The 14,487-nt window shown below is 37.8% G+C and overlaps 3 protein-coding genes and 1 pseudogene across 3 annotated transcripts; 2 read left to right on the top strand and 2 right to left on the bottom strand.

Moving 5' to 3' along the window:
* The first annotated feature begins 233 nt into the window (after window positions 1–233).
* On the top strand, window positions 234–1,252 carry LOC103699618 (putative germin-like protein 2-1). Its single transcript, XM_008781634.5, has 2 exons — window positions 234–394; window positions 578–1,252. The coding sequence occupies exons 1-2, from the start codon at window positions 283–285 to the stop codon at window positions 1,132–1,134; spliced, it is 669 nt and encodes a 222-aa protein (XP_008779856.4). The 5' UTR covers window positions 234–282; the 3' UTR covers window positions 1,135–1,252.
* Window positions 1,253–2,542: 1,290 nt separating this feature from the next.
* LOC149751503 (putative germin-like protein 2-1) lies at window positions 2,543–3,510 on the top strand. Its single transcript, XM_089926750.1, has 2 exons — window positions 2,543–2,696; window positions 2,877–3,510. Exons 1-2 carry the CDS (start codon window positions 2,590–2,592, stop codon window positions 3,436–3,438), a joined length of 669 nt encoding a protein of 222 aa, XP_089782876.1. The 5' UTR covers window positions 2,543–2,589; the 3' UTR covers window positions 3,439–3,510.
* A 2,943-nt stretch (window positions 3,511–6,453) lies between these two features.
* On the bottom strand, window positions 6,454–13,889 carry LOC149751502 (uncharacterized). Its single transcript, XM_089926772.1, has 7 exons — window positions 13,758–13,889; window positions 13,598–13,673; window positions 7,609–7,785; window positions 7,287–7,531; window positions 6,967–7,170; window positions 6,772–6,864; window positions 6,454–6,682 (listed from the first exon to the last, which is right to left on the bottom strand). Exons 3-7 carry the CDS (start codon window positions 7,775–7,777, stop codon window positions 6,512–6,514), a joined length of 882 nt encoding a protein of 293 aa, XP_089782898.1. The 5' UTR covers window positions 7,778–7,785; window positions 13,598–13,673; window positions 13,758–13,889; the 3' UTR covers window positions 6,454–6,511.
* Window positions 11,867–13,553, bottom strand: LOC120112026 (uncharacterized; annotated as a pseudogene).
* Window positions 13,890–14,487: the final 598 nt, after the last annotated feature.

Genomic DNA, 14,487 nt, shown 5'->3' with positions numbered 1-14,487 from the left:
ACTGCTTCTTCCTAATTGTCTCACCACATACGTCATCAGCGATACATCGTCAAACCTTTACTGGGACAACAACAAACACATGGACAAACATTAGAGAACCATGGCATGCAATTTATCTAACATGGTTTACTCTTCTTCCTTTTACGAAGTCGCATGACTAAATCAAGCCTTATCAAAGGCCTAGTCCCACGCTCCTTCTATATATATATAAACTCCTCCCATAACACCTTGCTCCAAATCCCTTGGCCATTCTTCTGCTAGCTAGAAATTAAGAGAGCATAGATGGCTGCCCATTTCCTCTTCCTTGCTCTCCTTGCTCTGGCTTCATCTCATGCCATTGCTTCTGATCCTAGTCAACTCCAGGACTTCTGTGTTGCTGATCTTGAATCAAATGGTACTCCTATTCACAACATCTACCTTATTATTAGTTATTAGTTGCTAAATATGTAATTAGCATGCACGGTGTGTAATTTTCCTGAAGTTACCAGCTGTCAACCCAACTTCAAAGATACTAATGATGAGTTTTTATCATATGTCGTTATATATACTTACCTCTTCCTTGCAATTGTTCATGCAGTGCTTGTAAATGGGTTCGTCTGCAAGGACCCGAAGCTTGCCAAAGCCGAAGACTTCTTCTTCTCTGGCCTCGACAAGCCCCGCGACACAGGGAACAAACTAGGGTCTAATGTGACTCAAGTCAACGTGAACCAAATTCCTGGGCTCAACACCCTTGGCATCTCGCTGGCTCGCCTGGACTTTGCACCCTATGGAGTCAACCCTCCTCACATCCACCCAAGGGGAACCGAGATCCTTACGGTGTTGGAAGGCACTCTCCATGTCGGCTTCGTTACTTCTAATAACCCCAACAACCAGCTCTTCACTAAGGTCCTCAACAAGGGCGATGTGTTCGTATTTCCTCAAGGCCTCATCCATTTCCAATTCAACTATGGGAAGACAAATGCTGTCGCTATTGCCGCTCTAAGCAGCCAGAACCCTGGCGTGATCACCATAGCCAATGCAGTCTTTGGAGCGAAGCCACCAATCTCTGATTATGTTCTTGCCAAGGCCTTTCAATTGGACAAAAAGACTGTGGACTGGCTCCAGGCCCAATTCTGGATGGACAACAACAACTAGAAAACTGCATACAAGCTTCTTGATGGAAAATTTGGACGCAATTATTTGTACTGTTCTATTTGAATAAGCAAACAATACCAATCAGTTTGCATAAGCAATAATATATATTGTTGATGAAGGACTCCTCGTTTTAGTTATTTCATCAACTTCAAAAACTTTAAACACTTTTCCAAGCCTCAGTTTATACCTGGCTGTAACACATGCAAGAGCAAGAGAAATTAAATTTTGAAGCTGCACACGAGCTGGGCAAGCAAAAAATGGAATTAAATGATCCTGTAGAACTTATCCACCTCCCAAGATGCCCGAATTAAATTTATCCAACAAAAAATACCAAGAAATTTTCTATTTAATAACCATCACAACAAGAAATTTTCTATTTAACATCCAACACAAAAGTATCCGGATTACACAAATCCACCAATAAATTATCAAGAAATTTTCCATTTCCGATGAGCCACGCATGACAACAAAGGGCCGTAGCTCCATGAGTGGCACATATGTCCCGTACGTAGGACTTAGCCTCATGAGACATGACATGCCTAATACCTAAATTATACAAATTCATGTGAACCTACTAATCATGGTTAGATGAATCATATCGTGAAAAAGCTTGGAACTTTATGCAAGTAATTAAGAGCGCATAACAATTACATTGATGCAAGAAGCTAGGACCACTGTGTCGCCATTGAACTAACTATAAGGTCATGAGATCTATTTGCAACAAGATACTTTGGATTCACTGTTAACTCTTAATCCGTGCGCACATGAGCCCTCCTCAAGTTGTAAAGAACTACCTGCCCCAAGCCCGTCATTTGGGCTTTGCACAGGGTACAGCCACGTATTACCCTAGGAAGCAACCCTGCAAAGGTATGCAGTGCCCGATAATCCAAACAAAAACACTCACTAATAGAATATAAGAATTTAAGTTAAGTAAAATATTTCATTAGCAACTAATAAGTAGAATAGTCGAAAATACAGGTTTCAGATATCTCTCGTTAAATACAAAAGCCTCATTATTACTATCTCAAAAATTCTTAATTTATCCTATAAATCTAGGCCTCCAGCAGCTCGGAATGGAAATAAAATAATAATATGAGCTATAAGAGAAACCATGATCTATGTCTGGATGGTTTACTTGAAGCTATAATCTCTCCTTTTCCTTTCTCTGGACTGCTTCTTCCTAATTGTCTCGCCACAGACGTCATCAGCGATACTTCGTCAAACTTTTACTGAGACAACAACAAACACTTGGACAAACATTAGAGAACCATGGCATGCAATTTATCTAACATGGTTTACTCTTCTTCCTTTTACGTAGTCGCATGACTAAATCAAGCCTTATCAAAGGCCTAGTCCCACGCTCCTTCTATATATATATATATCAACTCCTCCCATAACACCTTGCTCCAAATCCCTTGGCTATTCTTCTGCTAGCTAGAAATTAAGAGAGAATAGATGGCTGCCCGTTTCCTCTTCCTTGCTCTCCTTGCTCTGGCTTCATCTCATGCCATTGCTTCTGATCCTAGTCAACTCCAGGACTTCTGTGTTGCTGATCTTAAATCAGATGGTACTCCTATTCACAACATCTACCTTGTTATTAGTTGCTAATTAAATATGTAATTAGCATGCATGGTGTGTAATTTTCCTGAAGTTACCAGCTGCCAACCCAACTTCAAAGATACTAATGATGAGTTTTTATCATATGTCGTTATATATACTTACCTCTTCCTTGCAATTGTTCATGCGGTGCTTGTAAATGGGTTCGTCTGCAAGGACCCGAAGCTTGCCAAAGCCGAAGACTTCTTCTTCTCTGGCCTTGACAAGCCCCGCGACACAGGGAACAAACTAGGGTCTCATGTGACTCAAGTCAACGTGAACCAAATTCCTGGGCTCAACACGCTTGGCATCTCGCTAGCTCGCCTGGACTTTGCACCCTATGGAGTCAACCCTCCTCACATCCACCCAAGGGGAACCGAGATCCTTACGGTGTTGGAAGGCACCCTCCATGCCGGCTTCGTCACATCTAATAACCCCAACAACCAGCTCTTCACTAAGGTCCTCAACAAGGGCGATGTATTCGTATTTCCTCAAGGCCTCATCCATTTCCAATTCAACTATGGGAAGACAAATGCTGTTGCCATTGCCGCTCTCAGCAGCCAGAACCCTGGCGTGATCACTATAGCCAATGCAGTCTTTGGAGCGAAGCCACCAATCTCTGATTATGTTCTTGCCAAGGCCTTTCAATTGGACAAGAAGACCGTGGACTGGCTCCAGGCCCAATTCTGGATGGACAACAACAACTAGAAAACTGCATCCAAGCTTTTTGATGGAAAATTTGGACGCAATTATTTGTACCGTTCTATTTGAATAAGCAAACAATACCAAACAGTTTGCATAAGCAATAACATATATTGTTGATGAACGACTCCTCATTTTAGTTATTTCATCAACTTCAAAAAATTTAAACACTTTTCCTAGCCTCAGTTTATACCTGGCCGTAGCACATGCAAGAGCAAGAGAAATTAAATTCTCAAGCTGCCGAGATGCCCAAATTAAATGAATCCAACAAAAAACATCAAGAAATTTTCTATTTAATAACCATCACAACAAAAAATTTTCTATTCCGGACGAGCCAGGCATGACACAAACGGCCGTAGCCCCATGAGACGGACATATATCCCGCAGGACTCAGCCTTATAATTAAGACATTGAAATGCCTAGTACCTAAATTATACAAATTCATGTGATGTGTGCATTTCACACCTACTTATCATGGTTTCATGAACCATATCATGAGCACTCTTGGAAATTTATGCATGCAAATAAGTGACCACAAAAATTACTTTGATGCAAGAAATTCGAACCACTGCATCACCATTAATTGCACCTAATAAAAGGTCAAAAGTTCCATTTGTGAGGTACTTGGATTGACTATTATTCTTAAATCCGTGCACACCCAAGCCCTCTTAAAGTCGCAAACAATTCTAGCTCTAAAAGTTGCCGTGCATGCATCTTAGGTGGCAGAAATGTGCAAGGATCAGGTCAGATCCATAGATATACTTGTTTCCTAAACCAAATCAAAACTGGACCGATCATCTCCTAAAACCATTTTATAGCGATCCAAAAGATTTGGTTCTATTCAGTTTATTAGGTTGTTGACGTTCAATGGGTTACGCTAAATAGGTTGGACTAAATTTAAACATAAAATTTTAATTTTATATTAAAAAATAAAAAAATAATATATATATATATATATATATATATATATATATATATATATATATATATATATATATATATATATATATATGAGATTGGGTCGGAACCAATATATTTTAAAAGCGCAAATCAAAATCAAACCAAATTTTTTTAGTTCAAACCTTTCTCAGATCGACAGCAAATGAAATTTATTAAAAGAATGATATAAACTAAACCAAAAAAATCAATTCGGATTGGTTTCATAGTTCGATCAGTGTTTTGCATACATGTAATTTAGGGTGGCCTACCAGATTTAGGTTCATTGGCTGGTCTATTGCCAGCTTAGAGGCTCCACATCCCATGGACCATTTTGAATTTGTAATCCCTATTCCCTGACAAAGTGTTGGTTGGTGTGTGGGCTTGACTGGGCTCTGCATAATCAAATAACCCAAGGCTGGAAATTGTGGACAGCATAATATCGACTGGAAGTTCTAAGGAACCGATCACAGTCATTATTTCTGAAAATATGATGCACCTAAAACTTGCTACGTGTGATCTAAAATAATAAATATAAATAAAACTCTTTGTCTACAATTCTTTTTTGAAAATCAATTGGTAGAAAGCTTATGAACATGATTCGACTCCTACATGCAAGTCAACAGTAATCTTGTCCTTAAGTACAACAACTCAGCTCAGCCCGAATCTCCTCTAACAAGCACGATCGCTGGGGAGGTGAAGGCTTGACCTGAATAACTCCTTCAAAAGATGAAGAAGAGAAAAATTTTCTATCTCAATCTCTCTCTAGAGGCAGAGAAAATAGAAAAGACAAAAAAATAAGTGAGAGCGGATTTGAGGATCCAAGATGCTGGACCCAGAGCCTATTTATAGACTCTATTTAGATGACCAAACAGAAACAATGATTTATAAAGATATATAATATTTCGGAAATACCATATCGTTTTGGAAACCAACATTCTCTTCCGAAGAGACGCAGCTCTTCTAACACTACAAAAGAAGGAATAACTCCCGGCGGTTTTTTGTGTCTCTACCGACGCTTATAAGCGTCGGCGAATTCCCAGCCCACGCTTCACAAAGCGTGGGTCAGACGTCGCGCAGGTGAGCGTGGGTCGGGTTTAACCCGACGCGTCAAAAAAGCGTCGTCGGTCTATACCGACGCTTTTAAGCGTCGTTCCTTTTATAATACTCCGACGCTTAAAAGCGTTGGCGTACCTCAATCGACGCTTCACACCGTAGTTTCCGTTGGGCTATGCCGACGCTTAAAAGCGTCGTCCTAATCTGCTTTACCGACGCAATAAAGCGTCGTTAATGGCGTTTCACATTCCGTGCCAGTTCGTATTTCCGACGCTAAATAGCGTCGGCAATGGCATTTTTTTTAAAAAAAATTTGTAAATGCAATTTTTAATTCTCTGTATACATTAATTTCTAAAAAAACACATATACTAAATCACATAGATAACAAAATACACAACACAGACAAGAACTTTTCATTCAAAATCTCAATATTATCACATTTGATTACATTGTACTTCAAAAACATTCTAAAAACATCCATCTCAAATTCCTAAGTACACAATCTACGATGTATCAAGAGTCGACGGCATCATCTCTACAAGTAGATGAAGTATCAGCAACCTACAAGAAAAAAAATACTTTAGAAACTAAAAATACGAAAGTCATCACGCTAATACAAGAATACATTATAATTATATAAAATATTCAAATATATTTAGTTATGTACCGGAGGAGCAAATCTCTGCAAAAAAGATGAAATATGGTCAAGCTGATCCTGCAAAGATTGTATCTTCAACTCTTGGCTCTGCTTCAAGTCCGTCATATCAGTCATATGACTCTGCCTCATCTCCTCTATCCTTGTCTCATATGACTGCTTTATCTGTGCCATCTCTGTCTTCAAACTACAAACCTCTGCAGTGCTAGTACCTTGTCTGGCATCTTGGGTATATCGGCTCACTGCAGACAGCTGAGTGGGGGTAACTCCAATACCGTAACCCCTCACGTGACCATAACGTTCTGGGCCCATCAATTCGGCATAGACCTGAGCCTCGACGCGACTGGCCGTGTCGGATGATGATGACTCCCCGACGCGCTCTGAAATAAGATTTGTAGCTCTTTCCTATATCTCTCTCAAAAAAACAAACAGTCACATTAATAATTTAAAAGAAGTAAAATTAATTAAAAAATTATGATAAAATAAAAAATGAATACATACAACTATATCTCTCGACTCGTCCCGGACAAAACTGCCATCTCGGTGAGTGTGGGTCATCTTATAAAACTCTACCTCACCAGGCTCCCTTCCATGCTCTACTATCTACACATACGGAAAGTATATGGGCAAACTATATATCATGATACGTGCTATATGTTAGTAGAGTTTCAAATAGTTTCAAAAGAACTTACGAATTCATTTCTACGTCTCGCATAACTCTTCGAGCCTGAAATATGAGGAACTGCTTGAGATGCTCGTGCAGCTCTACCAATATTAGAATATGTCTGCCAAAATAAAAGCACACAGTATAATATGATTCAATGTATATATTTGCAATCTATATTAATAATAAAGATAATAGAAGATATTGAAACAATATACGTGACCTGTCCTCTTTCAGAAAACCAGTAATGAACAAGCTCCCTCCACTGCTGAGGGTATACATCAGGAGGAGTCACACGAGCAACCTCCTCCTCTGTCATACCCTCGCGCTTGAAGTCCGTCTTCAATTTTGCTTTATATTCTTTCCATTTGCGATTGAGGGACTTTAGCACCCAATCATGGCTCTCTGGAGGGAGTACAAACTTACCCTACAACAAGATTCAGAATGTTATAATAATATTAAACATCTAAAATAAAATTATGATACTAAGCAAATTAATATACAGGAGGTGTCGAATTAAAAAGAATAAATTCAATTCATTACCTGTATAAGTCTAAGAAGCTCAACCTTATACGAAGGAAGCATGTCATTCCACTTCGTATAGTTGAGTGGACACAGCTGACCCTTGCGTGCAACCGATCCTAAAAAGCTTGATAGTAGACTTCCAGCTCTATTGATGGGCTGCCCCAATTCGTTGCATCGGATGATGATCTTCTCACCCGGAGGAAGCTTCCACACATCCTTTGCTTGAGTGGGTCCCCGTCTCGTCCTCACTGTCCCTTGTCCATCTATTCAAATTAAATAAAATGTCTTAAAAAGTTGAAGACAAATATGAACATAAAATATGAACTTTAAATCGAATTACCCTGGATCCGGAGCTCATCATCCGGACAATCAGCATGAGGCTCGCGCTGAGATCCTGACTCGTGCTGCTGGTGATCACATGGCTGCTGGGACTGCAGGGACTGCTCAAAAGTAGATCCCACCTGAGAATGCTGGAACTCCACATCTCTAAATCGTCTCCCTCGGGGCATATTGTTACCTGGTATGCACAAAAAAGAATCAATATTTGGTTAAATGATAAATTTATACTAAATAAAGGGCTAATAAAAGAGAAGATCAATTTTTTCTCTAGAAGATCGCCAGAGATATCTTTCTTAGGACAATATGACACCAACCAGCCATATCAAGCTGATCATCACAATCATTCTGATTTTTAAGGCATTTAGAACATGGATCATCATACAACTATATCATCTTCAAACTTCATATGCATATCAGTCTACATGTTCAAACTTCAAAGTATATGCATATCAGTCTACATATGTTCAAACTTCAAAGTATATTCATATCAGTCTACATGTTCAAACTTCAAAGACTACTAAATCAGAAATTAGAAGTTTTAAGAGACAAGACAATAGATGTTCTTAAAGTACCAGCTTACTAAGTATGATTTGTGTTACTATTTCTGAACCATTTTATATACAAAGATCAGCATGATCAGGGAACCAGCATGTTAAATTATTCGAGATTTATAAAAAAATTCTGGTATTTGTGATTCTGCAGAGACTCTATATGACATTATGATCAAAAGCTTTCAAAACCAGGTTGTGTTCCAAATCAGGTTAGCTAGGTGCCTAGGTCCTTTTACATGAGACTAGAATGCCTATATAAAGAGAAGAAATTTGGACATTACCTAACTCTGAAGGCAGCATCCCAGGAATCCTATGAAATAGAGGAGGGGCACCCCATTGCAATGATTCTAAACATTTAAAAGCGGACGGTTTCAGTTTGGTTCACATCTGTGAACCTAATACTGTACAGGCTTGCAGCATTTCAATACTTAGCAAAGTTGAAAGGGGAAAAAAAAAAGCTTATAAAATGAGAGATAGCACTTGAGTAATTGACTTGGTATCATATGGAGAAACTTAACTTAGTTCTGTCCTACGAACTCTCTTAAGCTGTTCAGTTCAGAAAACCACCACTTATATGGGTTTTCAATGACGAAGCCTGAAAGCCTTCTAAACTTCCTGCCTTGATGAATTTGTATCAATATGCCCTACATGACGATGAGAAGGAATGCCAATTACCATGGCAAGGCTTAGCTCACTGGTTTGAGTCCAAGCAGGTAGAATGACATTTCTAGATCCATGTAATGTTTTGAGGATGAGAGAGTGAACCTTATCAAAATATGTCTGAACCCTAATAAATCAAGATCCGACCTAAACAAACTATAAGAAGTATCTAATCCAACAAAAGACCTAAATTAAGTAAAAGGTCAAACTTTAATTACATGGCCGGAAACATAAATTGGTTTAAGGAAATTGCACCAGACTGGGGTAAGCTTAAAACTAAAATCAAATTATAAAAGATCAGACCAATCAGGAAGGGCACACGCTCAACTCAAAGCAAAAACCCACAATCTTTCAGGTTCCAACCTTATGAACTAGAAGATAAATCAATTCTATTCAACAAAAAACATTTCTCCAGGATAACAGATAACAAAATTTCAGGTCCTTTCGATTAACATAAACTTGCTGATGGAATCAAACCAGAAATACAAGCATCGCAAATTAAACAAAGAAATTACGGGAAAAAAACTCAGGAAAATCAATAATATTCACCGGAACCCTATCTGAATACTTCTGCCTGATCCTCGCTGCCTCAGCCTTTCTCTTAGCTGCAAACAGAAACCAGAGAATCCAGAGAAAAAACACATGCAATTATGCGTCATATAAAGCAACTTATAAAGCATTTTTTTATAAGTTTTTTCTTTATAACACAAATAGTAAGCTGAGCAATATAAAGGAAAAAACAAAAACTTCTAACAATCAAACACATACTGAGATCAGAAGATCTTGTACACGGGATTTCTTCATTGCATCAAACTCGTTGGCGCATTTACTTCATCAGTTGGCACAACATTATAAGGCATACACTGAGTATAAGTATCATCGTCCTCCTCTTCCAACTTCTTTTCCATATCATACAAGTCCCTAGGTTTCGTTTTAATAACAAGAGACCAATTTTTATCTTTTAAGTCTTGCACAAAAAATACTTGTCGAGCTTGAGATGAAAAAACAAATGGATCATCTTTCAATAACACACTAGTATGTATCAACCTTGAAAAATTTACAAGTGTGAATCCATTTATATCTTGCCTCAAACCTCTAGGTGAGTTTATATCCACCCAATCACATCAAAATAATACTACCTTAAAATTTCCATAATAATCCAGCTCATAAATATCTGTTAGAGCACCATAATAATTTTTTCCATCCGCCTCAACTATAACTCCACTATTTTGGATTTTTTTAAATTTCTCACGCTCTTTAGTATGAGCAATGGGGCCTACAGAGCCCCATTTATACCACCACTCAAAACGACAACTCAAAACACCAATTCATTAAATTTAAAACCATTTATAATGAACCCAATATATCTGTTGACAATATTATTCGGACCTCGAGCAATGACTATTAACTCATCAGAACAATGCTTCTTCATCATCACTGGTACCTAAAAAAAATTATGGAAGTAATGATTAATTTCTCTCTATAAAATTTTAAAAAAAAAAGCTTAATATATTAGACATCTAACCTGTTTGGAAAGCCATTCTGGAAATAATTCAACCAACCATCGTTGCTCAATCCTTGGTGTAGGACGAATGTTATGGTTGAGACTTCGCTGAGCTATTAAAAATTCTCTGCATGATCAAGGTTATCTTTAATTAAATACCAATATTACATTCTCCTGACATGACAGTAAATTTAGATTTCAATTAACCGTACTAATCTGCGAGATTCGGATATTATATCACTATGAAGTAAGACATAGCGATGTGCCTGTGCCAACGATTTCTGGTCAAGAACAACACTTTCAACTTTTCCCAAAACTCTTCCGCCAGATGAGAACTTGTAAACATCTGCATTCTCTATGATATCACAATTCCTTTGAGGTCGATTGAAAACCGTTTCAACACCTTCAAGATATCTCGAACAAAATGTCAGACACTCCTCAGCAATATATCCTTCAGCAATCGAGCCCTCGGGATAGGCTCGATTGCGTACATAATCTTTTAAGCGCATAAGAAACCTTCAACAATAAATTTTTAAAATAAATATCAAAATCAAATTGATTATTAAATAATTATATTAGAGTTTAGAAAAATCACCTCTCAATAGGATACATCCATCGGTAGTGAACCGGGCCACCAAGTTTAGCTTCCGCCGCTAAGTGAATGAGTAGATGAACCATAATAGTAAAAAATCCAGGAGGAAAGATCTTTTCCATATTGTATAGTGTAAGTGCAATATTAGACTCCAATTAATCAAGCTCCTTAGGATCAAGAACTTTGGAACATAATACCTTAAAGAATGATGATAATTGAGAAACAATTGCAAAAACTTGTTTCGGTGTTGACGATCTTAAAGCCAATGGAAAGATATCTTGCATCAAAATGTGACAATCGTGACTTTTAAGATTTGAAAGTTTTCGCTCTTTGAGATTTACGCATCGTGAAATATTCGATGAGTACCCATCAGGAACCTTCAAATTTTTCAGAATTGTTAGAAAAAGATCTTTCTCTTGAGTAGACATTGTATAACATACAGGAGGTGTATAAAATTTATCATTGGCAAGCTCTGTCGGATGAAGCTCTTGTCTTATGCCCATATCTTTCAAATCAAGACGCGCTTTCAAGTTATCTTTGGTCTTCCCATCAAGATTTAACAATGTTCCAATCAGGTTATCACAAACGTTCTTCTCTATATGCATCACATCAAGGTTATGTCGAAGAAGATTATACTCCCAATAGGGTAAATCAAAGAAAATGCTCTTTTTTTCCATAGTTGTTTCTGTGTAGATGCTACCATTGAGTCATCATCATTTCCCTGACCATATATGTTGTCTTCATTCTCAAAAAAGTTGTCAACATCCTCAGCAACCTCTGCTATTAATCCTTCATTCATTGTGCTGCCAACATGCTCCCTCCCCCTCTTCTTTGAACATTTGGCGACCTTACCCGGTATATAATTGGTGTCATGCATTTGTCTGAAGACTTCAGTTCCAGTTGGTGGAACAGGGGCAGATCGCAACTCTATGGTACAATCAAACAAGTCTTTCTAAAATCGAAATGGATGGTTTGCTTCTAACCACCGACGATGGCCCATATAACAGAACTTTCCTCCATATTTTAACCAATACGAATGGGTTGAATCTCCACAAGAAGGACATGCAATACGCCCCTTAGTGCTCCAACCAGATAAATTAGCATATGCAGAAAAATTATTGATAGTCCAAATAAGAGCTGCACGCAATTTGAAATTTTGTCCAGCAAAAGCATCAAATGCATCAATACCCTCCCATATTTGTTTCAATTTCTCTATTAGAGGCTGTAGAAAAACATCAATATCATTACCTGGGCCCTTGTCACCTGGAATAACCATTGATAGAATTACTGAAGACTGTTTCATACACATCCATGGTGGCAAATTATATGAAATCAAAACAACCGACCAAGTGCTGTATGTTGAGCTCATCGTTCGGAATGGATTAAACCCATCAGTAGCTAAACCTAGCCTAACACTGCGAACATCAGAAGCAAATTCGGGATGCCTATCATCAAATGCTTTCCATGCGGGACTATCCGCTGGGTGTCGTAACATTCCATCCTTTGTACGGCCTTCGTCATGCCATCTCATCGAGGAAGCCGTCTTCGGTGATGCAAACATCCTTTTCAATCTTGGTATAAGAGGAAAATACCTCAAAATTTTAGCCGATTTTTTCTTAGTTGGTGCAGCATCCTTTTCAGTCAACGAATCATTCTCGTCTTCTTTATGTTTTTTCCATCATGAAGTTCCACATATTCGGCACGACTCTTGGTTCTTATTTTCACCACGATATAAAATGCAGTCATTCGGACAACTGTGTATCTTCTCATATCCAAGATCCAACTCTTTTATCAGTTTTTTGGCTTCATATGAAGATGATGGCAAAGTAACACCTTCCGGAAATGCATCCTTTAATAATTGAAGAAGCATGGTAAAAGACTTGCTGGACCACCCATTCAAATATTTCAAATGTAATAAATGCAGAAGAAAAGAAATCTTCGTAAAATTCTTACAACCCGGATACAGTTCTTGATCACAATCTTTCACCAAGTTATCATAATGAGATGTGTCATCAGAATGTATAGGTTCCTCAACATGCATGAACTGATCAATAACTGCACGCTCATCTTCTGCTACAGTTCTGATACTATGTCCAAGAGCATCTCTAAGTAGGCCCCTTATATCATCTTCTTCTACAGAATTTTGTTCCGTGTCACTACATCCAAAATTGAAGGTGTTTTCTAGATCGGATGGTTGGTTACATGAAGGTATGAACTCTCCATGGAGTACCCATTCAGTATAACCCTTTAGAAAACCATTCCATACCAAATGTTCTTCAATATTTTTTGGATCAAGAGCAAAACCGTTTACACATTTTTGACATGGACATAAAATCTTTCCGTTCATATTAGATTTCTCAAAGGCAAACTTAATGAAATTCCGAACTCCATCCAAATATTCAGCACTAGATCTTAACTTATTTATCCAACTTTTGTCCATTCTATTAGAATACCGATTGAACTGCAGTTTTTAAAAAAAAGACAAACAAAATTAAGTAAAATGCAAAGTAATTAATGTAATTAATGTTCATGTGCTGCACCCTACCCATCGTGCGGATTTATTTCCCAAATGGGGTCCACTTGTAATTAAAGGTCCACATGTAATTAAGGCCCGAAACCAAATGCAACAGAAGAAGTATATTATGCAGCTGAATGGAATGAGAATGAGAAAGAGAAAGGTTACCACTCAGCAAGCTTAAAGTTTGCAGATAACAGTATCGGTGAAAGGGGTGAAAGAGAGGGCTCTTCACCTACAATCCCTGTGGATGTACCAACACAAGCATGAACACATGAAATTTATTTAAGAATGTCAACAACAACCAGTTCGAGAAACATCAACTCACCTACTGTTTGATTTCTTATCCTTGCAAGTTGTTGATATGTTTAAATGTCCGAATATGTTGTCTGGAATGAAGATAATGCTTCTCAGAAGAGCATGTATTTTCGTATTTCATGATGCTCTAAAGTCTCATTATTTGAGATGCCAATGTTGTAGCTCTTAAAAAAAACTCATAGCTGGTATCCTAAACTACTGGGATACCAGCTATGATAGTTAAAGCAGAGATAGTAGCTAGACAGGCAGGAAAAGTTCTGCCAGAATATTTAATTCAAAATCATGTTCTCAAGAAGAAAGCAACATTAAATATCATATAAATGACTCCATCACCAGCTAGTTGAAAAGAAACTACAAGGAGCAAGTACAAATTAGATATATTCATAAAGTTACTTTCTTTAACTACATCAGTTTTCAGCTTGCAACACTCATGAATGCTCTAAAATGAGAGAGAATGAAAACAAGGAAAAGCTATCAAAAGAAACTTCACACACAATGTAAATGTATTTACAGTTCCTTCTATCTCCTAACGGTAACGGAATTGAAGATCTGGTCAAGTTTCTTGTACTGATTTCTTGCAATGTGTAGTAAAATAAATTTGCAATGTTTTCTTTCGATAATTTTAATCAAATGTTGACGAAGTCAATTAGGCTTTTTTTTATAGACTTAGTTACGGTAACAAGCACGTATCCACATTAACAGGAGAATGCCACAATGATCAATCTGGATTCAGCTGGACT

This window comes from Phoenix dactylifera, chromosome 12 (genome assembly GCF_051530095.1).
Source record: "Phoenix dactylifera cultivar Ajwa chromosome 12, Ajwa_hap1_PhDact_Kaust_v1.1, whole genome shotgun sequence".
NCBI classification, from domain to species: domain Eukaryota; kingdom Viridiplantae; phylum Streptophyta; class Magnoliopsida; order Arecales; family Arecaceae; genus Phoenix; species Phoenix dactylifera.
Note: the sequence above shows the minus strand (reverse complement) of the source record. Positions and strands in the feature narration are given on the sequence as shown.